This window comes from Oncorhynchus keta, chromosome 21, assembly GCF_023373465.1.
Source record: "Oncorhynchus keta strain PuntledgeMale-10-30-2019 chromosome 21, Oket_V2, whole genome shotgun sequence".
In the NCBI taxonomy this organism is placed as follows: Eukaryota; Metazoa; Chordata; class Actinopteri; order Salmoniformes; family Salmonidae; genus Oncorhynchus; species Oncorhynchus keta.
In genome coordinates, this window is record NC_068441.1 from 20,057,785 (window position 1) to 20,085,284 (window position 27,500).

At 46.2% G+C, this 27,500-nt stretch overlaps 1 protein-coding gene across 7 annotated transcripts in view; it reads left to right on the forward strand.

The window, feature by feature from the left end:
- foxp4 (forkhead box P4) overlaps positions 1-27,500 on the forward strand; it is a 211,449-nt gene that overhangs the window by 125,704 nt on the left and 58,245 nt on the right. For all 7 annotated transcript variants that reach the window (XM_052473433.1, XM_052473431.1, XM_052473437.1 and 4 more), the window contains exons 4-5: positions 17,297-17,419; positions 24,456-24,548. In XM_052473433.1, coding sequence (XP_052329393.1) covers positions 17,297-17,419; positions 24,456-24,548 — 216 coding nt within the window. The remainder of the gene's footprint in view (positions 1-17,296; positions 17,420-24,455; positions 24,549-27,500) is intronic.

The window sequence follows — 27,500 nt, forward strand, 5'->3', positions numbered from 1 at the left end:
GGAAAGTGTATAGTAATACATGACAATAAACAAGCAAGAGGAGGAGGAGGGTTTGTCATATCTGTTCTATTGTGTCAGGATGAAGGGGTGTAGCTCAGAGGTGCTGACCATTCTGGCTGAGCAGCGGGGTCTCTCGTTAGGGTCTCTCGTTAGGGTCTCTCGTTAGGGTCTCTCGCTAGGGTCTCTCGTTAGGGTCTCTCGTTAGGGTCTCTCGTTAGGGTCTCTCGCTGGGGTCTCTCGTTAGGGTCTCTCGTTAGGGTCTCTCGCTAGGGTCTCTCTTTAGGGTCTCTCGCTAGGGTCTCTCGCTAGGGTCTCTCGTTAGGGTCTCTCGTTAGGGTCTCTCGTTAGGGTCTCTCGCTAGGGTCTCTCGCTAGGGTCTCTCGTTAGGGTCTCTCGTTAGGGTCTCTCGTTAGGGTCTCTCGTTAGGGTCTCTCGCTGGGGTCTCTCGTTAGGCTCTCTCGTTAGGGTCTCTCGTTAGGGTCTCTCGCAAGGGTCTCTCGTTAGGGTCTCTCGTTAGGGTCTCTCGTTAGGGTCTCTCGCTAGTGAGAGGTAAATAACAGAGGTAAATAGCAGGGAGAAAGAGGAATATAGAAGGAAAGGCCAAGTTAAGTTAATAAACTGAGCCAGGATGGGCGTGGAACAAAGGATTATTCCATAACAGATTGGCTCCACAGAAATAGATTTATTCAGAACTCACTGTATAAGATAAATGTCATAACACACACACTCAAACACTCAAACACACACTCACGTGCACACAGAGTTGTGTCTCCAACCCCCAGGCATTTCTGATGTCTCTCTATCATTCTCTCCATCTCATTCTCTCTCTCGTTTGTCTCTTGCTCCTTTACTTTCTCTCCCTTTCGCCCCATTTCTCTGTTGTTTATTCTCTTGTCTTGTTTGTTCGTGACTTGCCTCAGTTCCCCCTGCCTATACCCCAGGGCATCACTACTGTGTGAGCTGTCAGTGTTCTTTTTCCCTTCCCCCCCACCACCACCCCAACCCCCTCATAGCCCTCTGATTTACTTACGACTCCCTACATGGTCCACCATACAGACACCCAGTGTGTGTGTGTGTGTGTGGTTGGCTAGGGTCTCTATCTCCTCCCAGGTGACGATAAGGCCAACAGCACCTGGCCATCAAGAGCACCTTGCTTTTTAAATGTTTTATTTATTGAAAGGAACATTTTTATCATTTCATATCTTGGCAGCTACACTGGAGTAATTGAAGCAATCATGCAATGGCAGAACAGGAGAATAAATGAGAGGGTGTGTTAGTGAGTGCTGCGGGGGAAAATACATTTCATCCAGTCAATTCAGAGGAGTGACTGAGCGACTGGTGACACAGCTGCTCACTTCAGGAACAAAATGGCTGCTGCTACGGTTGGGCCCTGCCGGGGCTCACACATGCAAATGAGGCCTAATAAATAATGGCATTTCTGGAGCTTGATAATTAGATGGTTCTTTTCTCTATGAGGGAGGGGAAGAGAGAGAGAGAGAGAGAGAGAGAGAGAGAGAGAGAGAGAGAGAGAGAGAGAGAGAGAGAGAGAGAGAGAGAGAGAGAGAGAGAGAGAGAGAGAGAGAGAGAGAGAGAGAGAGAGAGAGAGAGAGAGAGAGAGAGAGAGAGAGAGAGAGAGAGAGAGAGAGAGAGAGAGAGAGAGAGAGAGAGAGAGAGAGAGAGAGAGAGAGAGAGAGTTCCACTTGTCTTTCTTTGTTTGAGCCCTCAGGAGAAACCTGTACTCTGCCAGACTAGTGTCTCCCACTGCTCTCCTTCCTCTCTCCATATCTCACCTTTTTTCTTTTGTTTCATTTTAGAATAATAGAAGAAGTTTGGGACAGACTGAAAATATGTCTTCAATTAAATCCTGTTCCCTAAAGGCCTCTGGTCTAAAGTAGTTCACTGTAGGCCTATAGGGGAAATAGCCTGTATGTATTTTAGTTGTGTTCTTTTCAGGGAAGGATGAATGGTTAAATGGGTAGAGGCACAGAGAGGGATGGGTAGGGGGTTGGCAGAGGAGGTGGTGATTATATAGCATGATATACCACGTCTCTCTGACCTGCCACGTGTGCATCACAATGCAGTCTGTGCCAACCACACTTGTCACAGACACACACTTTTGATACAGTACAAGAGGTCGACCGATTATGATTTTTCAACGCCGATAAAGATACCGATTATTGGGGGCCCAAAGAAAAGCCGATACCGATTAATCGGCCGATTATTTTTTATTTATTTGTAATAATGACAATTACAACAATACTGAATGAACACTTATTTTAACTTGATATAATACATCAATAAAATCAATTTAGCCTCAAATAAATAATGAAACGTGTTCAATTTGGTTTAAATAATGCAAAAACAAAGTGTTGGAGAAGAAAGTAAAAGTGCAATATGTGCCATGTAAAAAAGCTAACGTTTAAGTTCCTTGCTCAGAACATGAGAACATATGAAAGCTGGTGGTTCCTTTTAACATGAGTCTTCAATATTCCCAGGTAAGTTTTAGGTTTTGTTATTATAGGAATTATAGGACTATTTCTCTCTATACCATTTGTATTTCATTAACCTTTGACTATTGGATGTTCTTATAGGCAATTTAGTATTGCCAGGGTAACAGTATAGCTTCCGTCCCTCTCCTCGCTCCTCCCTGGGCTTGAACCAGGAACACAATGACAACAGCCACCCTCGAAGAAGCGTTATCCATGCAGAGCAAGGGGAACAACTACTCCAAGTCTCAGAGCGAGTTACGTTTGAAACGCTATTAGCGCGCACCCCGCTAACTAGCTAGCAATTTCACATCGGTTACATGAGCCTAATCTCAGGAGTTGATAGGCTTGAAGTCATTAACAGCGCAATGCTTGACGCACAACAAAGAGCTTCTGGCAAAATGCACGAAAGTGCTGTTTGAATTAATGCTTACAAGCCTGCTGGTGTCTACCACCTCTGTCAGACTGCTCTATCAAATCATAGACTTAGTTATAACATAATAACACACAGAAATACGAGTCTTCTGCCATTAATATGGTTGAATACGGAAACTATCATCTCGAAAACAAGACTTTTATTCTTTCAGTGAAATACGGAACCGTTCAGAATTTTATCTAAGGGGTGGCATCCATCAGTCTAAATATTCCTGTTACGTTGCACAACCTTCAATGTTATGTCATTCTGGCAAATTAGTTCGCAACGAGCCAGGCGGCCCAAACTGTTGCATATACCCTGACTCTGCGTGCAATGAACACAAGAGCAGTGACATAATTTCACCTGGTTAATATTGCCTGCTAACCTGGATTTCTTCTAGCTAAATATGCAGGTTTAAAAATATATACTTCTGTGTATTGATTTTAAGAAAGGCATTGATGTTCATGGTTAGGTACACATTGGAGCAACGATACGCACCGCATCGATTATATGCAACGCAGGACACGCTAGATAAACTAGTAATATCATCAACCATGTGTAGTTAACTAGTGATTATGATTGATTGATTGATTGTTTTTTATAAGATAAGTTTAATGCTAGCAAGCAACTTACCTTGGCTTCCTACTGCATTCACGTAACAGGTAGGCTCCTCATAGAGTGCAATGAGAGGCAGGTGATTAGAGAGTTGGACTAGTTAACTGTAAGGTTGCAAGATTGAATCCCCCGAGCTGACAAGGTAAAAATCTGTCGTCCTGCCCCTGAACAGGCAGTTAACCCACCGTTCCTAGACCGTCATTGAAAATAAGAATGTGTTCTTAACTGACTTGCCTGGTTAAATAAAGGTGTAAAAAAACAAACAAACAAAAACAAATCGGCCAAATCGGTGTCCAAAAATACAGATTTCCGATTATTATGAAAACTTGAAATCGGCCCTAATTAATTGGCCACACACACAAATTTGACTCCAGCCCATGTATAGTGTGTGTAATTGAATAGCATGGTGTGTGTGTGTAGTTGAATAGGATGGTGTGTGTGTAGTTGAATAGGATGGTGTGTGTGTGTAATTGAATAGGATGGTGTGTGTGTGTAATTGAATAGGATGGTGTGTAGTGTGTAATTGAATAGGATGGTGTGTAGTGTGTAGTTGAATGGGATGGTGTGTGTGTGTAATTGAATAGGATGGTGTGTAGTGTGTAATTGAATAGGATGGTGTGTGTGTAATTGAATAGGATGGTGTGTAGTGTGTAATTGAATAGGATGGTGTGTAGTGTGTGTAATTGAATAGGATGGTGTGTAGTGTGTAATTGAACAGCATGGTGTGTGTGTGTAGTTGAATAGGATGGTGTGTGTGTAATTGAATAGGATGGTGTGTAGTGTGTAATTGAATAGGATGGTGTGTAGTGTGTGTAATTGAATAGGATGGTGTGTGTGTGTAATTGAAAAGGATGGTGTGTAGTGTGTAATTGAATAGCATGGTGTGTGTGTGTAGTTGAATAGGATGGTGTGTGTGTAGTTGAATAGGATGGTGTGTGTGTGTAATTGAATAGGATGGTGTGTGTGTGTAATTGAATAGGATGGTGTGTAGTGTGTAATTGAATAGGATGGTGTGTAGTGTGTAGTTGAATGGGATGGTGTGTGTGTGTAATTGAATAGGATGGTGTGTAGTGTGTAATTGAATAGGATGGTGTGTAGTGTGTAATTGAATAGGATGGTGTGTGTGTAATTGAATAGGATGGTGTGTAGTGTGTAATTGAATAGGATGGTGTGTAGTGTGTAATTGAATAGGATGGTGTGTGTGTGTGTGTAATTGAATAGCATGGTGTGTGTGTGTGTAATTGAATAGGATGGTGTGTGTGTGTAATTGAAAAGGATGGTGTGTAGTGTGTAATTGAATAGGATGGTGTGTGTGTAGTTGAATAGGATGGTGTGTGTGTGTAATTGAATAGGATGGTGTGTGTGTGTAATTGAATAGCATGGTGTGTAGTGTGTAATTGAATAGGATGGTGTGTGTGTGTAATTGAATAGCATGGTGTGTGTGTGTAATTGAATAGCATGGTGTGTAGTGTGTAATTGAATAGCATGGTGTGTAGTGTGTAATTGAATAGCATGGTGTGTAATTGAATAGCATGGTGTGTAGTGTGTAATTGAATAGCATGGTGTGTAGTGTGTAATTGAATAGCATGGTGTGTAGTGTGTAATTGAATGCCATGGTGTGTAGTGTGTAATTGAATAGCATGGTGTGTAGTGTGTAATTGAATAGCATGGTGTGTAGTGTGTAATTGAATAGCATGGTGTGTAGTGTGTAATTGAATAGCATGGTGTGTAGTGTGTAATTGAATAGCATGGTGTGTAGTGTGTAATTGAATAGCATGGTGTGTAGTGTGTAATTGAATGCCATGGTGTGTAGTGTGTAATTGAATAGCATGGTGTGTAGTGTGTAATTGAATAGCATGGTGTGTGTGTAATTGAATAGCATGGTGTGTAGTGCATGGTGTGTAGTGTGTAATTGAATAGCATGGTGTGTAGTGTGTAATTGAATAGCATGGTGTGTAGTGTGTAATTGAATAGCATGGTGTGTAGTGTGTAATTGAATAGCATGGTGTGTAGTGTGTAATTGAATAGCATGGTGTGTAGTGTGTAATTGAATGCCATGGTGTGTAGTGTGTAATTGAATAGCATGGCGTGTAGTGTGTAATTGAATAGCATGGTGTGTAGTGTGTAATTGAATAGCATGGTGTGTAGTGTGTAATTGAATGCCACGGTGTGTAGTGTGTAATTGAATAGCATGGTGTGTAGTGTGTAATTGAATAGCATGGTGTGTAGTGTGTAATTGAATGCCACGGTGTGTCCTGTGTTCATGTCGTTTAATTAGTAAAAATAAACATTAGATTAATGCTAATTAGCTTTCCCCTCCCTCTCTTCTTTATGTCAGTGGAGAGGGCCTGGCACAGGCACTAAGAGAACAAACGGGGGGGCTATGGCCCCTTTACAGATCATGATGTTACATAAAAGAGCACTGTGTGTTGCTTCCTTCAGATGTACAGAGCCTTCAGAAAGTATTCATACCTCTTGACTTATTTCACAATGTGTTCTGTTACATCCTCAAAATGGATTAAATAGAGTTCAAAATGGATTAAAACATTTAATGGCCAAGTGAAAACATGTTTTTAGAAATGTTTGCAAATGTATTGAAAATTAAATACAGAAATATCTCATTTACATACTGTAAGTATTCACACCCCTGAGTCAATACATGTTAGAATCACCTTTGGCAGCGATTACAGATGGGAGTCTTTCTGGGTAAGTCTCTAAGAGCTTTGCTCACCTGGATTGTACAATATTTGCACATGATTCTTTTTACAATTCTTTAAGCTCTGTCACGTTGGTTGTTGATCCTTGCTAGACAGCCATTTTGAAGTCTTGCCATACATTTTCAAGCTGATTTAAGTCAAAACTAGGCCACTCAGAAACATTCAATGCCATCTTGGTAAGCAAGATCGTTCCATCGTTCCCAAACATCGTTCCCACTCCAACTCCCATGTATATTTGGCCTTGTGTTTTAGGTTATTGTCCTGATGAAAGCTGAGTGTGTCTGTTGGAAACCAGATTGAACCAGGTTTTCCTCTTGGAAAGCTCCATTCTGTTTATTTCTATCCTAAAATCTCCCTAGTCCTGGCCGATGACAAGCACACACATAACGTTTTAATCATTTAACAGACACTCTTATCCAGAGCAACAGTCAAACTGGTCCCCCATGGGAATTGAGGGAGTGGAAGAGATGTGGCGATATAGAAGGAGAGTTGAGGTCTGGTGCTGGAGTGAAGGGAGGATGAAGGGAGTAGATGAGGGAGAGTTGGGGTCTGGGTAGTGGAGTGAAGGGAGGATGAAGGGAGTAGATGAGGGAGGGATAGGGGGTTGGGGATGGAGAGGGAGAGTTGGGGTCTGGGTAGTGGAGTGAAGGGAGGATGAAGGGAGTAGATGAGGGAGGGATAGGGGGTTGGGGATGGAGAGGGAGAGTTGGGGTCTGGGTAGTGGAGTGAAGGGAGGATGAAGGGAGTAGATGAGGGAGGGATAGGGGGTTGGGGATGGAGAGGGAGAGTTGGGGTCTGGTGCTGGAGTGAAGGGAGGATGAAGGGAGTAGATGAGGGAGGGATAGGGGGTTGGGGATGGAGAGGGAGAGTTGGGGTCTGGTGCTGGAGTGAAGGGAGGATGAAGGGAGTAGATGAGGGAGGGATAGGGGGTTGGGGATGGAGAGGGAGAGTTGGGGTCTGCTGCTGGAGTGAAGGGAGGATGAAGGGAGTAGATGAGGGAGGGATAGGGGGTTGGGGATGGAGAGGGAGAGTTGGGGTCTGGTGCTGGAGTGAAGGGAGGAGATGAGGGAGGGGTTGGGGATGGAGAGGGAGAGTTGGGGTCTGGTGCTGGAGTGAAGGGAGGATGAAGGGAGTAGATGAGGGAGGGGTGGGGGTTGGGGATGGAGAGGGAGAGTTGGGGTCTGGGTAGTGGAGTGTGAAACTATTTTGTGATTTGAAACACGAGTGAAATCAGTAATGAAGCCGAGTCGATAACAGCTCTTACACTTCCCTCTGAAGTGCCCGAAGTGTGAGCGTGTCTGTGTGTTTCTCTCTCGCTGTGTGTGTGTGTGTGTTTCTCTCTCGCTGTGTATGTGTGTGTGTTTCTCTCTCGCTGTGTGTGTGTGTGTGTTTCTCTCTCGCTGTGTATGTGTGTGTGTTTCTCTCTCGCTGTGTATGTGTGTGTGTGTGTGTGTGTCATCCCGTCTGTTGTGTGCCTCTGGACATTTGTCATCATTTTTATTCTGAGGCACTGGGATGTTAGATGGATGGAGTGGGGGTAGAGAGGGAGGAAGGGAAGGAGTGGGGGTAGAGAGGGAGGAAAGGAAGGAGTGGGGGTAGAGAGGGAGGAAGGGAAGGAGTGGGGGTAGAGAGGGAGGAAGGGAAGGAGTGGGGGTAGAGAGGGAGGAAGGGAAGGAGTGGGGGTAGAGAGGGAGAAAGGAAGGAGTGGGGGTAGAGAGGGAGGAAGGGAAGGAGTGGGGGTAGAGAGGGAGGAAGGGAAGGAGTGGGGGTAGAGAGGGAGGAAAGGAAGGAGTGGGGGTAGAGAGGGAGGAAGGGAAGGAGTGGGGGTAGAGAGGGAGGAAGGGAAGGAGTGGGGGTAGAGAGGGAGGAAGGGAAGGAGTGGGGGTAGAGAGGGAGGAAGGGAAGGAGTGGGGGTAGAGAGGGAGGAAGGGAAGGAGTGGGGGTAGAGAGGGAGGAAGGGAAGGAGTGGGGGTAGAGAGGGAGGAAGGGAAGGAGTGGGGGTAGAGAGGGAGGAAGGGAGGAAGGGAAGGAGTGGGGGTAGAGTGGGAGGAAGGGAAGGAGTGGGGGTAGAGAGGGAGGAAAGGAAGGAGTGGGGGTAGAGAGGGAGGAAGGGAAGGAGTGGGGGTAGAGAGGGAGGAAGGGAAGGAGTGGGGGTAGAGAGGGAGGAAGGGAAGGAGTGGGGGTAGAGAGGGAGGAAGGGAAGGAGTGGGGGTAGAGAGGGAGGAAAGGAAGGAGTGGGGGTAGAGAGGGAGGAAGGGAAGGAGCAACGAAAGAGGAGGATTTTCCACTTGAACTTGCTGGTGTCAGGCCGTCCGCTCCAGAAGGGTTTTCCCATTTGGCTGGCCCGTGTAAAAGTGAGGTGTGTGTTTGTGTGCACGTAAGTGTTTGTGTGTGTGTGTGTGTGTGTGTGTGTGTGTGTTTGTCAAGCCCCTGTCAGAGTGGTCCCAGGACACTGGGCTGGACAAGCCTCAGTACACCGTGAAAATACGCCACTGACAGGACCCCCCCCAACGATAATCCCCAGATCCCCAGCCCCTATTCCCCTGCCTTAAGTCCCACCACAGCACAGCCCCTCTCCCCCTCTTCCCAGCCTCTCTCCCCCTCTCTGTTTTACCTCCACCTCAGCAGTCCCTTAGCCACCAGTGACCTCCCCAACTCTGTGGGTTGAATCACTCCAAGTCCAAATTGTGAATAAATGATACAGTATCCATCCAGTCTGTCCTCACTGTAAAGGCCCATGTTTGTCCTCTTTAGAGTCAGCAGGCTGGAAGACCTAGTATCTCCTGCAAGAGACAGCTGGTAACCCACCTGTGTGGTTGTCATCAGCTTGTAATGAGAGTGACAGCACATCGTTCCCACTCAAAGGAGACCCTTCATTCTCTATACCCACACTCATATGATAAGCCTCACCCTTTGTTTACGACACACACACACACACACACACACACACACACACACACACACACACACACACACACACACACACACACACACACACACACACACACACACACACACACACACACACACACACACACACACACACACACACAGCCTTCACCCCCTCATAAAATATACCTTCCTTCTCCCCACACACTCCTATTGCCACATGGGCCATTTGAAGCGGGCAGTGTGACGCTCTAAGTTCCTCCTCTCTCCTCCTAGCCTTGAAGCTAGTCCCTCCTCTCTCCTCCTAGCCTAGTAGCTAATCCCTCCTCTCTTCTCATAGCCTAGTAGCTAATCCCTCCTCTCTCCTCCTAGCCTAGTAGCTAGTCCCTCCTCTCTCCTCCTAGCCTAGTAGCTAATCCCTCCTCTCTCCCCCTAGCCTAGTAGCTAGTCCCTCCTCTCTCCTCCTAGCCTAGTAGCTTGTCCCTCCTCTCTCCTCCTAGCCTAGTAGCTAGTCCATCCTCTCTCCTCCTAGCCTAGTAGCTAGTCCCTCCTCTCTCCTCCTAGCCTAGTAGCTAGTCCCTCCTCTCTCCTCCTAGCCTAGTAGCTAGTCCCTCCTCTCTCCTCCTAGCCTAGTAGCTAATCCCTCCTCTGTCCTCCTAGCCTAGTAGCTAGTCCCTCCTCTCTCCTCCTAGCCTAGTAGCTTGTCCCTCCTCTCTCCTCCTAGCCTAGTAGCTAGTCCCTCCTCTCTCCTCCTAGCCTAGTAGCTAGTCCCTCCTCTCTCCTCCTAGCCTAGTAGCTTGTCCCTCCTCTCTCCTCCTAGCCTATTAGCTAGTCCCTCCTCTCTCCTCCTAGCCTAGTAGCTAGTCCCTCCTCTCTTCTCCTAGCCTAGTAGCTAGTCCCTCCTCTCTTCTCCTAGCCTAGTAGCTAGTCCCTCCTCTCTCCTCATAGCCTAGTAGCTAGTCCCTCCTCTCTCCTCATAGCTTAGTAGCTAGTCCCTCCTTTCTTCTCCTAGCCTAGTAGCTAGTCCCTCCTCTCTCCTCATAGCCTAGTAGCTAGTCCCTCTTCTCTCCTCCGAGCTTAGTAGCTAGTCCCTCCTCTCTTCTCCTAGCCTAGTAGCTAGTCCCTCCTCTCTCCTCATAGCCTAGTAGCTAGTCCCTCCTCTTTCCTCATAGCCTAGTAGCTAGTCCCTCCTCTCTCCTCATAGCCTAGTAGCTAGTCCCTCCTCTTTCCTCATAGCCTAGTAGCTGGTCCCTCCTCCCCTTCTTTCCTCTCCCCTCTTTTCCTCTTCTCATAGTCCAGCAAGTATTTCCTTTTCCTCTTTTCTCTACTTTGTTTTCCTCTCCTGGTATTCCGCATTCTGCTAATGGCCCCTCTCACCTCCCTCACCCCTCATTCCTAATGAGTACACAGACTGTTTACCTGGAGGGAGGATGATGATACTGTATGAATAAACAAATCATGACCCAAACAACAGGAAGCAGAGGAGTTACCCACACACCATGAGAGAGAGAGATTAGGGAATGACAGAAAGATGCCCGGATGAAAAGGGAGGACAGTAGAGAGAGAGCTAGAGTGTGTGTATGTGGGCGCGTGTGTGACAGTGGTCTCTCCCAGGGTGAGGTGGGTAATTCTTAGTGACAGGGATAAACAGCACTGGGGTTTGTTCCTAATGTGAGAGGGAGATGAGGGAGGGAGGAGAGGAGAGAAAGGGAGGCCTGTGCAGTCTTTCTCTCTTTTCCTCCTGCCTTCTTGTCATTTTTTCAATGATGTGCCTCGTGTGTGTCCCCATAGAGTGTCAGACAGGATAGATCACTTAGATGTAAAGGCTGTTTATACTCTTGATTCTAGGTTAGTTTCTCTCCTTCACATCACTCCTCTGGTCATCTCACACACACGCACGCACACACAGATACACGCACACACACACACACACACACACACACACACACACACACACACACACACACACACACACACACACACACACACACACACACACACACACACACACACACACACACACACACACACACACACACACACACACACACACACACACACACACACACACATACACACACACACATACAGGCACACACACACACACACACATGCTCACACACAATACAATAAGGGAAAGACTCAGGGGGTTGGGTGAAAGATGCATGGTGGAAATTTGCTGTATTTGTAAATTCATCAACTTGTTAAGTTCACAGGGGGGCACAGAGACCCTGCTTGTCTATGTGTGTGGATTATTATTATTATTATACTTGGAAGTTTAGTTTAATTTTACATTAATATTACACACAATGAAAAGTGTATGTGTGTGTGTGTGTGTGTGTGTGTGTGTGTGTGTGTGTGTGTGCGTGTATCTGTGTGTGCGTGCGTGCGTGCGTGTGTGTGTGTGTGTGTGTGCGGCAGCACTCCATGTGATAATTAGCCATTAATAGGAGTTGGCAGAGGAGCCTCTAGAGAATGCGCCACTATTCGTCATGCCTTTATTTAAATATGGTGTGTGTGTTTAAATATGGTCATTTGGTCCACAGCTCATTACAACTAGACTGGCCTTAACAGTTGAAATGACCCCTCCACCAACACACCCATCCACCTCACTGGTGTCTTGTCAAGAACTTATTGAAAAGAAAAATACCCTTTCCATAGTTCTGTCTTCACCCATACAGCCGGGTCATCATCCTAAAAGAGTTTGGAAATCTTGCAATTTATGGCTTTCATTCCCCAACCACCATATGAAATGTCATGCGTTCCTTTTGAATCCAGGCCTGAGTCTACAGTGTGGTTATTAGCTGGTCCAGCCGTGCTCCATAGCTGCTCACATCCATGTGATTTCATCTGAAATGGAAATCGGGGCTCTCCTTGTCTGGAATGAAAAGTCATCAAGGGAGGAGAGGAGTGCGAGATCTAGCCTCATTGAAATGCGTGATACATCTCCCTTCCTCCCTCCCTCCCTCTGGGATGTGAATCCTTTTACTTTTTCGCCTTCCATCTCTCTCTCTCTCCCTCGCTCCCTCTCTTCGTTTGTTAATCAGTTAAACTCCCTCTTCAAACAACCTCTCTAATTACCCCTCCACTCTCTGGAAACGACATGGTTGTGTCTCTCTCCTCCCCTTCTCTTCCCCCCCTCTCTCTTTCTCCTCCCCCTCTCATCCTCTTCTCCTCCCTTCGTTCTGTATCTCTCTGTGGCAAAGGTTGACCTCTGTCAGTCTCTGACTTTTATGGTGCTGTGTGTCTCTTCATGTTCACACAGACACACACACACACACACACACACACACACACACACACACACACACACACACACACACACACACACACACGCACACACACACACATACATACACACACACACACACACACACACACACACACACACACACACACACACACACACACACACACACACACACACACACACACACACACACACACACATACACAGAGGCTTTATGTACCAGACCAGATCTCACATAGTCCATTCTCTCTATCTCCTTCTTCTACCAATCTCCCTCGCTGATTCCTCCTCTGTAATTTGTCTCTCTGTCCATGTCCTCTCTTTCCCCCTGTCCCTTCCTTCCTCTCTCTCCGGTTTCTCTGAAAGGGAACGTGTGTGTCTTTGTCTAGGTTTTAGAGCCTGGATGTGTTAGCTGTCCCCCCTCTCCACCTCCGCTCCTACTAATCTACCTCGCATCTCTCTCTTTTAAATTAACATGCAACGCCAAGGGAAGAAAGAAGAAGAGAGAGGAGAGGGAAAAATTAAATACATTTAATAAATGGCTGACTTCAAACTGCCTGGCTTTTCACTCTCTCCCCTATTCACAGGACAATGAAAGGGAAGAAATCATTCAGAGGGAGAGACAAAGCCGAATGAAAATATAATTCCACATTGTGAGCGTCTTTTGTTAGGGCCCGTCAAACCGCTAATGGCGCCCCTTTTGTTTTCTCCCTGGCGCTGGGAGGCGGTGGCGAGGTATAGCCGACGCACTGCGCGCTTCCGTAATCACACCGCTTTGTGATATTAGATTATAGGGGCAATTAACAGCATCAAACCTTAACAACTCAGCTTTCAGCCCCAGTCACACACTACACACACACATGAACGGACACACACACAAACACACACATTTTCAGACTTGCCACCAGTGTGTCCAGCAACACACAGAAAGGTGCTAGAACTACAGTAATAATTGTGCCAGCAACTTGAAAATGTCAATGAGCATGTGTATAAAATAGAATGTATGGGTTGTTAGCAGAAGAGACTGTGTGTGTGTGTTTGACAGGAGGAGAGAATGGGATGCACAAGAGCAATTAATTACGCCTCACCTGCTCACCCCCACCTCACCCTTCCTCACCCCCCTCACACTATCATTTGCCCTCCTAATGCCCAGGTCCCAGTTGATTGTGTGTGTGTGTTGTCATTGTGATCCTCTCTGTGTGGATGTCAGATAAACAATAAGGGGTCACTCTCCCTCTACAGACACACAGAAAGACAGGTCGATAGACGCAGATCTCTTGGCACCCACCCTTGTTGTACCGGTCTACCCTTGTTCCCTTTACCCCTTACCTTCACCCTCCCTCTCAGTCTCCCCCTCTCCCCTCCTCTCCCTGAGTGTGTTGTGATATGGATGGCTTGTTTGATCACGATATGGCAGCTTACAATAAGGGATTGGACAGGGCCCGACACACAGGCTGCAGCTGATAACACAGGGAGGGAGGGATGGTGTTAGTATTTATGGCCAATCTTGTTTACAAAGTCAAATCAGCCCTTTACAGATTTAATTTACCACTGACAGCTCTTCCTCTTTGTCTCTCTGTTTATCTCTCTCTCTCCCTCCCTCTCTCCCCTGCCGCCCCTCAGGCAGCGAATAAATAGACTGCCCAGGGAGACGCGCAGCCATGCAGCGCTGCCAAACGGATGACTGCCAATATCAGAGAGAGAGAGAGAGAGAGACAGAGAGAGAGACAGAGACAGAGAGAGAGACAGAGACAGAGAGAGAGACAGAGAGAGAGAGAGAGAGAGAGACAGAGACAGAGAGAGAGAGAGAGAGACGGAAGAACAGAACTAGAGACCAGGAAAGAGAGAGAAACAGACAGAGCGAAGGGGAGAGAGGCAGAGAGAGAGGGAAACAGACAGAGTGAGGGGGAGAGAGGCAGAGAGAGAATGAAACAGACAGAACGAGGGGGAGAGAGGCAGAGAGAGAGGGAAACAGACAGAGCGAGGGGGAGAGAGGCAGAGAGAGAGGGAAACAGACAGAGTGAGGGGGAGAGAGGCAGAGAGAGAATGAAACAGACAGAACGAGGGGGAGAGAGGCAGAGAGAGAGGGAAACAGACAGAGCGAGGGGGAGAGAGGCAGAGAGAGAGAGGGAAACAGACAGAACGAGGGGGAGAGAGGCAGAGAGAGAGGGAAACAGACAGAACGAGGGGGAGAGAGGCAGAGAGAGAATGAAACAGACAGAGCGAGGGGGAGAGAGGCAGAGAGAGAGGGAAACAGACAGAGCGAGGGGGAGAGAGGCAGAGAGAGAGGGAAACAGACAGAGTGAGGGGAGAGGGGCAGAGAGAGAGTGAAACAGACAGAGCGAGGGGGAGAGAGGCAGAGAGAGAGAGGGAAACAGACAGAGCAAGGGGGAGAGAGGCAGAGAGAGAGGGAAACAGACAGAGCGAGGGGGAGAGAGGCAGAGAGAGAGGGAAACAGACAGAGCGAGGGGGAGAGAGGCAGAGAGAGAGGGAAACAGACAGAGCGAGGGGGAGAGAGGCAGAGAGAGGGGGAGAGAGGCAGAGAGAGAGGGAAACAGACAGAGCGAGGGGGAGAGAGGCAGAGAGAGAGGAAAACAGACAGAGCGAGGGGGAGAGAGGCAGAGAGAGAGGGAAACAGACAGAGCGAGGGGGAGAGAGGCAGAGAGAGAGGGAAACAGACAGAGCGAGGGGGAGAGAGGCAGAGAGAGAGGGAAACAGACAGAGCGAGGGGGAGAGAGGCAGAGAGAGAGGGAAACAGACAGAGCGAGGGGGAGAGAGGCAGAGAGAGGGAAACAGACAGAACGAGGGGGAGAGAGGCAGAGAGAGAGGGAAACAGACAGAACGAGGGGGAGAGAGGCAGAGAGAGAGGGAAACAGACAGAGCGAGGGGGAGAGAGGCAGAGAGAGAGGGAAACAGACAGAGCGAGGGGGAGAGAGGCAGAGAGAGAGGGAAACAGACAGAGCGAGGGGGAGAGAGGCAGAGAGAGAGGGAAACAGACAGAGCGAGGGGGAGAGAGGCAGAGAGAGAGGAAAACAGACAGAGCGAGGGGGAGAGAGGCAGAGAGAGAGAGAAACAAACAGAGCGAGGGGAGAGAGGAAGAGAGAGAAAAGCTGTGTTTTTCCACGTGGGGATTTGAGATTAATGTCCATATACGGGAGGTTCTAACCCAGGGTCGTATATCTCTGTTAAAGCAGCCATCTCTTCCTAACAGGCCTTATTTGTATTGAGCACAGAGTATTATTTTTATTGAGCTGTGGGCTGTAAAGGAAGAGGTTATCATCTCTCTCTTTCACTTCATCTCTCGTGAAAGAGGATCATAGCTCACCTGCTGGGTATCAGCTGTAAAAGTGCCTGCAAGAACCTTTTGGGTTGCCACACCGGGTTGCCAAAACCCCTCTGAAAAGGTGTGTGAAGGTTGAAACCCGGAACCTTTTTGTGATGGGAAGGGCTCAATTTAAACCTTTTTAATAATATATTGGGGGGTAGCAGCCTATCATTGGAGGGGTGGCTTATGTCATTCCTGTTCACCATGTTAAGTTGGCTAAATTAAAATCTTCCTTGAACATTTATGCATATTACATATTCTACTATATTAATAATATTAACATGGCTGATTACACACAGTAATAAAGTGTTAACTATTCCAACTGTGGGATTTGCATCGGCTCTTGAGGAACTCATACACCTCTGTTAGACTCATTAAAACTACAAAACTATCAGTGTTCAACCTTAACATGGGATGACAATACAACAGAACAGATGAACAGGAATGACATGGACTCTAGCAGGTGGCCCATAGAGATATATATATTAAAGCCACGCCCCTACTAAGCCACACCTCCACTCCAGGGTTCCTCCAGGAAGGTTGCTACATTGAACAATTAAAGGTTCCTCCAAGAACCCCGCAATTGACCAAAGGTGTAAATATGAACATTTGACTAGCAATGGTTCCTTGAGGAACTCCAGGGTTCCTGAAGTCACCACTAATTCTAAGAGTGTACGATTTGTCTTGCTCTCTCTTTTAATCTGTCTGTCTCTTTCTCCTTCACTCTCTCTCTCTCTCTCTCTCTCTCTCTCTCTCTCTCTCTCTCTCTCCCTCTCTTCTCTCCCCTCTTTTCTCCCCTCTTCTCTCTCTCTGTGGGCTGATTGTGGAGTTTACTTGATGGCTGTGAAATCTGTAGTGTTCAAGGCAAATTCACTGACTGAGGAGGAAAGCACTTCATCATCAGGTGGATGTGTGTGCGTACCATGCAGTACGTGCTTGTATGTGTGTTCAATCGACAGGTGGATGCTGTTTGCGTTAGCTCCTGGCTAGAGGATATCACCAATGCTTTCTGTTACTCTGTCAGTGGTGTGTTATTCTCTGAGCGGTTAGTTTGTCTCCATTCAGTCACAGTATGTTTGTAATCAGATTAGCATTGCGCCGTATCTGCTATCCCGATGCATCACTGCACGCTGCCAAATGTGTGTGTGTGTGTGTGTGTGTGTGTGTGTGTGTGTGTGTGTGTGTGTGTGTGTGTGTGTGTGTGTGTGTGTGTGTGTGTGTTTAGAATCTGCTAGCGCGGCGCATCACCCGTTGCTGCCAAATGTGTCTGTGTCCCAGCCTGCCTCCAGCCTTTCCCCAGATAACATCTGATCTGATTGTTTGTTGTGCCTTTCTGCTCTCAAAGACCTGATTGTGTGGATGGAGACTCATAATCATCTGTTTATTGGAGCAGATAAGACTTTATATTCCATAGGGAGATTACATCGCTAGGTTTTATCTCTCTTTGATTTCACACACACAGTGCCAACTTTATCACGATGCCAGCAGTGTGTGTCACAGTGTCAAGGATGTGTGTGTGTTCGTGCGTGTGTGCTTGTGTGCACATACATATGAGTGTGTGTGCTATATATGCAACTCTCTGTGGTCCACTCCTTCTAGGTGCCAATGTCCATGGCTATGTTGACCCCCCAGATGATCAGTCCTCAACAGATGCAGCAGATCCTGTCCCCTCCTCAGCTACAGGCCCTGCTGCAACAACAACAGGCCCTTATGCTTCAGCAGGTAACACACACACACACACTCCTTCCTGGGCTCAGACCCAGCCCAGCATGTCTAGATGTGTCTATGTTGAGGTGCTGACATCCTCTGGCACAGACACACCCACACACACACACACACACACAAACACACACAAACACACACACACACACACACAAACACACACACACACACAGTCTCACACTTGCCAATTCTATAAAGCCTGTTTAGTCCTCGAGCACCTCCCCATCAGTGAGCATAGCCAAACACTTACAAATGCTTATTTTAGCAATGTAACACCCAGCCACACACTCAGCCACACACACACTTCGCAGCCAGCGAGAGCTTATGTTAGCCGTCTTTGGGCACCAGTTAACATGTCCTGGTTGTTGGTTGGTGAGGGGTGTGTGATGAGGTGCTATGATCTGGGTGTGTGTTGGAGGCGGGAGTGTGTTTGTTCTGTTTAGTTCGGCATGGCAACCACTCTTACCTGGCAGGCAACATCTCAAGTCTGTCAAATATTAAACACACAATCACACACCCACACATACAACACAACGCTGTCATTGCTAGCCCCCCAACCTTCTCACCTCACATACCTTTGCAAATTAGTCCACATACACACTCACAAAAATACGCACACACACCACACTCAAATACACACACTCTAAAATGAGTTGTTTGATTGACACAACTGCTGGGTTGTTTGGTTGACACAACTGCTGGGTTGTTTGGTTGACACAACTGCTGGGTTGTTTGGTTGACACAACTGCTGGGTTGTTTGGTTGACACAACTGCTGGGTTGTTTGGTTGACACAACTGCTGGGTTGTTTGGTTGACACAACTGCTGGGTTGTTTGGTTGACACAACTGCTGGGTTGTTTGGTTGACACAACTGCTGGGTTGTTTGGTTGACACAACTGCTGGGTTGTTTGGTTGACACAACTGCTGGGTTGTTTGGTTGACCCAACTTCTGGGTTGTTTGGTTGACCCAACTGCTGGGTTGTTTGGTTGACACAACTGCTGGGTTGTTTGGTTGACACAACTGCTGGGTTGTTTGGTTGAAACAACTGCTGGGTTGTTTGGTTGACACAACTGCTGGGTTGTTTGGTTGACACAACTGCTGGGTTGTTTGGTTGACACAACTGCTGGGTTGTTTGGTTGACACAACTGCTGGGTTGTTTGGTTGACACAACTGCTGGGTTGTTTGGTTGACCCAACTGCTGGGTTGTTTGGTTGACCCAACTGCTGGGTTGTTTGGTTGACACAACTGCTGGGTTGTTTGGTTGACACAACTGCTGGGTTGTTTGGTTGACACAACTGCTGGGTTGTTTGGTTGACACAACTGCTGGGTTGTTTGGTTGACACAACTGCTGGGTTGTAGGTGTTGTGTCACTTAGTTGGGTTGTTTTCTTTAAAAACTGCTGGGTTATTGAGATATTACCCAGTGGGACACCCATGAGTGTAAATGTAATTACTGTTCATAATGTTCTGTTGCATAGTTATGAAATATTAAGGTCGATCATTTACATTTTTGTAGCTTCAATGACGCTTACAGAAGTGTATGAGTTCCCTTAAAGCCTATGTCAGTCCCATTGTTGGGATACAATAAGTTTGAATACTATAAGGGCACAAGGGGAGACCCAAATGCAGACACAGGAGGCAGATGGTTGAGCTCCGATATTCATTATAACAAAAGGGGTAGGCAAAGGCAGGTCAGGGACAGACGAGAGTTCATAAACCAGGTCAGAGTCCAAACAGTACCAGGCGATAGGCAGACTCGAGGTCCGGACAGGCAGAGTGGTCAGGCAGGCGGATTCGGCGTCAGGACATGCAAGGATCAAAACCAGGAGGGCTAGGGCCAGGAGGGCTAAGGCCAGAAGGGCTAGAAAAAAACAGAGACTGGGGGAAAAAGGAGCTAGGAAAAACGCTGGTTGACTTGGCAAAACAAGACGAACTGGTACAGAGAGACAGGAAACACAGGGATAAATACACCAGGGACTAATGGGGAAAACGGGAGACACCTGGAGATGGGTGGAGACAATCACAAAGACAGGTGAAACAGATCAGGGCGTGACAAATACTTTATTATAATAAGTAATCATAATAATATGTACAAAAATATTCACACCCCTTGACTTTTTCTACATTTTGTTACGTTACATCCTTATTCTAAAATGGATTTCATATTTTTTTCCACTCATCAATGTACACACAATACCCCATAATGACATAGTGAAAACAGTTTTTTTTTAATGCATCCTGTTTCCATTGATCATCCTTGAGATGTCCACCTGTGGTAAACTCAATTGATTGGACATGATTTGGAAAGGCACACAGCTGTCTATATAAGGTCCCAAAGTTGACAGGGCATCTCAGAGCAAAAACCAAGCCATGAGGTTGAAGGAATTGTCCATAGAGCTCTGAGACAGGATTGTGTCGATGCACAGATCTGGGGAAGGGTACCAAAAACATTATGCAGCATTGAAGGTCCCCCAGAACACAGTGGCCTGCATCATTCTTAAATGGAAGAAGTCTGGAACCGCCAAGACTCTTCCTAGAGCTGGCTGCCCGGCCAAACTGACCTATCAGGGGAGAAGGGCCTTGGTCAGGGATGTGACCAAGAACCCGATGGTCACTCTGACAGAGCTCCAGAGTTCCTCTGTGGAAATGGGAGAACCTTCCAGAAGGACAACCATCTCTGCAGCACACCACCAATCAGGCCTTTATGGTAGAGTTGCCAGACGGAAGCCACTCCTCAGTAAAAGGCACATGACTGCCCACTTGGAGTTTGCCAAAAGGCACCTAAAGGACTCTCAGACCATGAGAAACAAGATTCTCTGGTCTGAGGAAACCAAGCTTGAAGTATTTGGCCTGAATGCCAAGTGTCACGTCTAGAGGAAACCTGGCACCATCCCTACTGTGAAGCATGGTGGTGACAGCATCATGCTGTGGTGATGTTTTTCAGTGGCAGGGACTGGGAGACTAGTCAGGATCGAGAGATTCTTGATGAAAACCTGCTCCAGAGAGCTCATAACCACAGACTGGGGAAAATACTTTGTTGAGAAAAATGGTAGAAACTCCCCAAATGCAGGTGTGCCAAGCTTGTAGCGTCATACTCAAGGCAGCCTCGAGTCTTCTTGGGTATGAAGCTGCAAGCTTGTAGCGTCATACTCAAGGCAGCCTCGAGTCTTCTTGGGTATGAAGCTGCAAGCTTGGCACACCTGCTTTTGGGGAGTTTCTCCCATTTTTCTAAACAAGGTACTGAGTAAAGGGTCTGAATATGTATGTGATATTTCAGGTTTTTATTTTTAATACATTTGCAAAAATGTCTAAAAACCTGTTTTTGATTTGTCATTATGGGGTATTGTGTTTAGATTGAAGAGGATTGTATTTTATTCATTCTAAAATAAGGCTGTAGTGTAACAACATGTGGAGAAAGTCAAGGTGTCTGAATACTTTCAGAATGGACTGTACACCCACTTCCTCTCCTGTACGTGTTGAATAGGCAGCTAGTAAAAGTGTGTAGACAGAACAGTAGTTCTGGGCAGGGCTACAACAGATAAATTGAACACACACACATATGCCCAGGGCTTGAACAGACAGTAGATTTAATAAGGAATTGTTTCTTTGGGCCATTATAAATTGCAGTGGGAAGATCTGACAAAATGGATGGTAATGGAAATATGCTGTGTCTCTGGAAATGAGATGGTTAAGAAGAGCTTGCACAGGTCTTTTTACTCTAACGAGGAGAGAGGCGGTGGGGGTGAAACACTTACACACACACACGCTCACACACACACTTGTGTAAGGCCATTTTACCTCTGCTTTTAAAACCACTTGAGTTTAACACAACTCTCCCACTTAATTAACCACACCATGACTGCCACCTAGTCTATATCAGCAAATCAGCCACAAATCAGCACACACACACCACATGCAGCAATCACAGACCACATCAGTCATTGGATCATTACATTTCATATCCCCATGGAGACTTTGGACTGTGTGTGTGTGTGTGTGTGTGTGTGTGTGTGTGTGTGTGTGTGTGTGTGTGTGTGTGTGTGTGTGTGTGTGTGTGTGTGTGTGTGTGTGTGTGTGTGTGTGTGTGTGTGGTGTTTTAACCTTGACTTTTCCTTTAACCTTTAATTACACCACAGCTGATCTGGTTTCTTTCTCGGTGTGTTAGTCAAGGCAAGGTCACAGTAATAGGCTGGTAATAGGCTGGCAAGGTGAGTGGCTCTCTTAATGCTACAGAGCCACTGAATCACATCATAAAAAATACCTTAATTATCACTTAATTATTCTTACAACTCTACAGCACCAGCCTAGTTTGTGTGTGCATGCGTGTGTGTGTCTGTGAAAGGGAGGCAGCCACTGACCTGGAGAGGAGAGATTAACTCTGCCTATGGAGTATGGAAAGACAGGGAGGTGGGACAGAGGGAAAAATGGGAGGGACAAAGAATAAATAAGAGAAATGGACAGAATCAGAGGAATAGAAAGAGAAACACACATTCCCCTGTTGTCGCAACAGGCTGTCAGAGCAGCCAGCCTAGTTAGTCAGACAAACAGAAACAGGCTGTCAGAGCAGCCAGCCTAGTTAGTCAGACAAACAGAAACAGGCTGTCAGAGCAGCCAGCCTAGTTAGTCAGACAAACAGAAACAGGCTGTCAGAGCAGCCAGCCTAGTTAGTCAGACAAACAGAAACAGGCTGTCAGAGCAGCCAGCCTAGTTAGTCAGACAAACAGAAACAGGCTGTCAGAGCAGCCAGCCTAGTTAGTCAGACAAACAGAAACAGGCTGTGTCTCGTCAGTAGTAACAGTACCAGCCAGTAGAAGTCCAATGTGTCTCCCTGTTATTGTCTTCCCTCATCTTCTCTGATCTGAAACACAGGCTGGTTGAAACCATATGACTTTACGTTTTACAGTTACTAGGCGAGTTGTTCACTTCAGACTATAAAGATCTACAAGATTTCATAGCTTCCTTTCAAAATGTGACGTGTTATGGATGAACGTCTATTTCTGCGTGGTTACAGGATTAAACAGAAACAACTGGCAGGTTAACAGTTTAGGCATTCACTCTGAGTGGTAAGGTTAGGGCTATGGTTTGGGGAAGCCTTAAAACCAAATAATGAAAAACGATGGGCAAGGACCATCAAGTATCATCAGTATTCTCACGGCTTGCTAGAGCATTGTGAACGGCGGTGGCGTAGTGGGTTGAGCAACGCTCTCAGAGCATCTCGAGTTCGCTCCCAGTGTTGGGCGATGTTTTTTTGTTTCATTTTAGCGCTGAGGATATATCGCTCTCAGGACCTTTTCAAACAACCGACATGAAAGTTTATTTCTAGCGATCAGGCTGATACACCTTGATTCTCCTTCAAAATGGCCACAGCAGAACACGTCCCTCCTCCCCCAACCCGATAAGCAAGCAGCCCATAAATAACAGTGTGTCTCTGGTGCTATGGCGACGCCTTTTCCATGCCAGCTACTGTAGTGCACCGAGATTTACGGGGCTGTCCAGGTGTTTCAGGTGAACATGAAATAATGTTTTTTAAAGGAAAAAAGTCTAACAAAAACAGCTACGTGTGTCTCTCCAAGGCTTTCAGCAACACATCTGTCCCTAGAGGGACAGAACACTCCTGTTGGGTCATGTTTGCACTTCTCTCCCTAGAGGGACAGAACACTCCTGTTGGGTCATGTTTGCACTTCTCTCCCTAGAGGGACAGAACACTCCTGTTGGGTCATGTTTGCACTTCTCTCCCTAGAGGGACAGAACACTCCTGTTGGGTCATGTTTGCACTTCTCTCCCTAGAGGGACAGAACACTCCTGTTGGGTCATGTTTGCACTTCTCTCCCTAGAGGGACAGAACACTCCTGTTGGGTCATGTTTGCACTTCTCTCCCTAGAGGGACAGAACACTCCTGTTGGGTCATGTTTGCACTTCTCTCCCTAGAGGGACAGAACACTCCTGTTGGGTCATGTTTGCACATCTCTCCCTAGAGGGACAGAACACTCCTGTTGGGTCATGTTTGCACTTCTCTCCCTAGAGGGACAGAACACTCCTGTTGGGTCATGTTTGCACTTCTCTCCCTAGAGGGACAGAACACTCCTGTTGGGTCATGTTTGCACTTCTCTCCCTAGAGGGACAGAACACTCCTGTTGGGTCATGTTTGCACTTCTCTCCCTAGAGGGACAGAACACTCCTGTTGGGTCATGTTTGCACTTCTCTCCCTAGAGGGACAGAACACTCCTGTTGGGTCATGTTTGCACTTCTCTCCCTAGAGGGACAGAACACTCCTGTTGGGTCATGTTTGCACTTCTCTCCCTAGAGGGACAGAACACTCCTGTTGGGTCATGTTTGCACATTCTCCCTAGAGGGACAGAACACTCCTGTTGGGTCATGTTTGCACTTCTCTCCCTAGAGGGACAGAACACTCCTGTTGGGTCATGTTTGCACTTCTCTCCCTAGAGGGACAGAACACTCCTGTTGGGTCATGTTTGCACTTCTCTCCCTAGAGGGACAGAACACTCCTGTTGGGTCATGTTTGCACTTCTCTCCCTAGAGGGACAGAACACTCCTGTTGGGTCATGTTTGCACTTCTCTCCCTAGAGGGACAGAACACTCCTGTTGGGTCATGTTTGCACTTCTCTCCCTAGAGGGACAGAACACTCCTGTTGGGTCATGTTTGCACTTCTTTCCCTAGAGGGACAGAACACTCCTGTTGGGTCATGTTTGCACTTATCTCACACATTATACACTTATACACATTATACACCTATACACATTATACACCTATACACATTATACACTTATACACATTATACACCTATACACATTATACACTTATACACATTATACACCTATACACATTACAATAACATGTTGTCTACATGCTTTAGTTGTTGTGGAAACTGATTATACATCACATAAACACACACGCCTTCTCAGTCTTACTGCTCTCTATTGTACCTTGTGTTATTGCAGCTAGGCCAGGGGTTTGCTGTCACAGGAGGCTTTTGATCAATGTCCCTCCTCTTTTCCCTCCTTCCTCCCCTCCCCAGCTACAGGAGTACTATAAGAAGCAGCAGGAGCAGCTGCATCTTCAGCTTCTGACTCAGCAGCAGCAGCAGGCTGGGAAGCAGGCGGCCAAAGAGGTGAGATCCCTACTGAGTGGTGTTATCAAGTGCACTCACAAGCACACGCGTACACAGTTGAAGTGGCCAACACGTGAGTTAGGGGATTGTGGTTAAGGGCCCAAGGAGGTGAGCGTTTGCACTGGGGCAGAGTGTTCACCTCTTCTACTCGATCCCCTGTCCTCTTATCCTATCATTCTCTCCTTTCCTCCTGTCCTCTTATTGCATTTCTGTGTTGTGTACTCTGCGTTTCCAAACAGGGATTATGGTAGTGATGGAATATGGCTTTACATTTCTCTCTGCTAACACACCATGCCAAACCCTACTCACAGAGAGCTCTGTCTTAATGCAGCATAAGTATTTATTTACATGCATGCGGCGTGTGTGTGTGTGTGTGTGTGTGTGTGTGTGTGTGTGTGTGTGTGTGTGTGTGTGCGTGTGCGTGTGCGTGTGTGTGTGCGTGTGCGTGTGCGTGTGCGTGTGCGTGTGCGTGTGCGTGTGCGTGTGAAGCATGAAGTAAAATCCTGTTGTAGCTTCACTATAAGAGGGGTCTGACACTTTTAATTGTCAATTAACCCCCGCAGTCGGTGAGAACGGTGCCAACACACACCTCCGCAAGGTTTAATCACACTAACAGGGATCATGGGGGATCAAGTAGCATCACAACACGTAACAACAAAGAGCATCCACATCAATCACACCAGATTACTGTCATAGAGGTTATGTTGGGAGGGTGGTGTTGGTTCAATTCGGATTCTCTGTAATAATGGGATTGGTATAGTAATGCATTTTATTTTGCATCAAACAACACAACATTTTCAGTCACCTCCTTGTCTGAAGGACAAGTGGATTAACAGGTTCATGTCAAGCCCTACATGTTTTTTTTTTTCAAAAGTGTCATAGAATGTAGACCTACATTGAACACCACACATTGGCTGCTACTGTAGGCTGAATGATAGAACAGCTATTTCCATGTTAAAATGTTATGGGATGCATTTTCTCCATTGTTTTTGATGGAATGCATTACATTATGATCAAATAGCCACAGTAGTCTTCTTGACCACTGTCTGAAACTGTAACTTAAAGCGGGTACTAGAGGTCGACCAATTATGATTTTTCAACGCCGATACCGATTATTGGAGAACCAAAAAAGCCGATACCGATTAATCGGCTGATTTTATTTATTTATTTATTTGTAATAATGACAATTACAACAATACTGAATGAACACTTATTTTAACTTGATATAATACATCAATAAAATCAATTTAGCCTCAAATAAATAATGAAACATGTTCAATTTGGTTTAAATAATACAAAAACAAAGTGTTGGAGAAGTAAAAGTGAAATATGTGCCATGTAAAAAAGCTAACGTTTCAGTTCCTTGCTCAGAACATGAGAACATATGAAAGCTGGTGGTTCCTTTAAACATGAGTCTTCAAAATTCCCAGGTAAGAAGTTTTAGGTTTTGTTATTATAGGAATTATAGGACTATTTCTCTCTATACCATTTGTATTTCATATACCTTTGACTATTGGATGTTCTTATAGGCACTTTAGTATTGCCAGTGTAACAGTATAGCTTCCGTTCCCTCTCCTCGCCCCTACCTGGGCTCGAACCAGGAACACATCGACAACAGCCACCCTCGAAGCATCATTACCCATCACTCCACAAAAGCCGCGGGCGGCCCTTGCAGAGCAAGGGGAACAACTACTTCAAGGTCTCAGAGCGAGTGACGTCACTGATTGAAATGCTATTAGCGCACAACGTGCTAACTAGCTTGCCATTTCGGGTGTTGATAGGTTTGAAGTCATAAACAGCTAAATGTTGAAGCACAGGGAAGAGCTGCTGACAAACACACTGAGGTGCTGTTTGAATGAATGCTTACGAGCCTGCTGCTGCCTACCACCGCTCAGTCAGACTGCTCTATCAAATATCAAATCATAGACTTAATTATAACATAATAACACACAGAAATACGAGCCTTAGGTCATTAATATGGTCAAATCCAGAAACTATCATTTAGAAAGCAAATGTTTATTCTTTCAGTGAAATACGGAACCGTTCCGTATTTTATCTAACAGGTGGCATCCATAAGTCTAAATATTCCTGTTACATTGAACAACCTTCAATGTTATGTCATAATTACGTAAATTTCTGGCAAATTAGTTCGCAATGAGCCAGGCAGCCCAAACTGTTGCATATACCCTGACTCTGCGTGCAATGAACGAAAGAGAAGTTACATAATTTCCCTAGTTTAATATTGCCTGCTAACCTGGATTTCTTTTAACTAAATATGCAGGTTTAAAAATATATACTTCTGTGTATTGATTTTAAGCAAGGAATTTATGTTTATGGTTAGGTACGATTGTGCTTTTTTCGCAAATGCGCTTTTGCCCCATTAGGCGAAGTTGGCTGTCTTTGTTAGGAAGATATAGTCTTCACACAGTTCACAACGAGCCAGGCGGCCCAAACTGCTGCATATACCCTGAATCAGTTGCACATAACGCAAGAGAAGTGACACAATTTACCTAGTTAAAATAAATTAATGTTAGCAGGCAATATTAACTAAATATGCAGGTTTAAAAATATATACTTGTGTATTGATTTTAAGAAAGGCGTTGATGTTTATGGTTTGGTACACATTGGTGCAACGACAGTGCTTTTTTCATGAATGAGCTTGTTAAATCACCTGTTTGGCGAAGTAGGCTGTGATTCAATGATAAATTTACAGGCACCGCATCGATAATATGCAACGCAGGACAAGCTAGATATACTAGTAATATCATCAACCATGTGTAGTTAACTGGTGATTATGTTAAGACTGATTGTTTTTATAAGATAAGTTTAATGCTAGCTAGCACCTTACCGTGGCTCCTTGCTGCACTCGCATAACAGGTAGTCAGCCTGCCACACAGTCTCCTCGTGGAGTGCAATGTAATTGGCCATGATCGGGCAATATAATCGGCCATG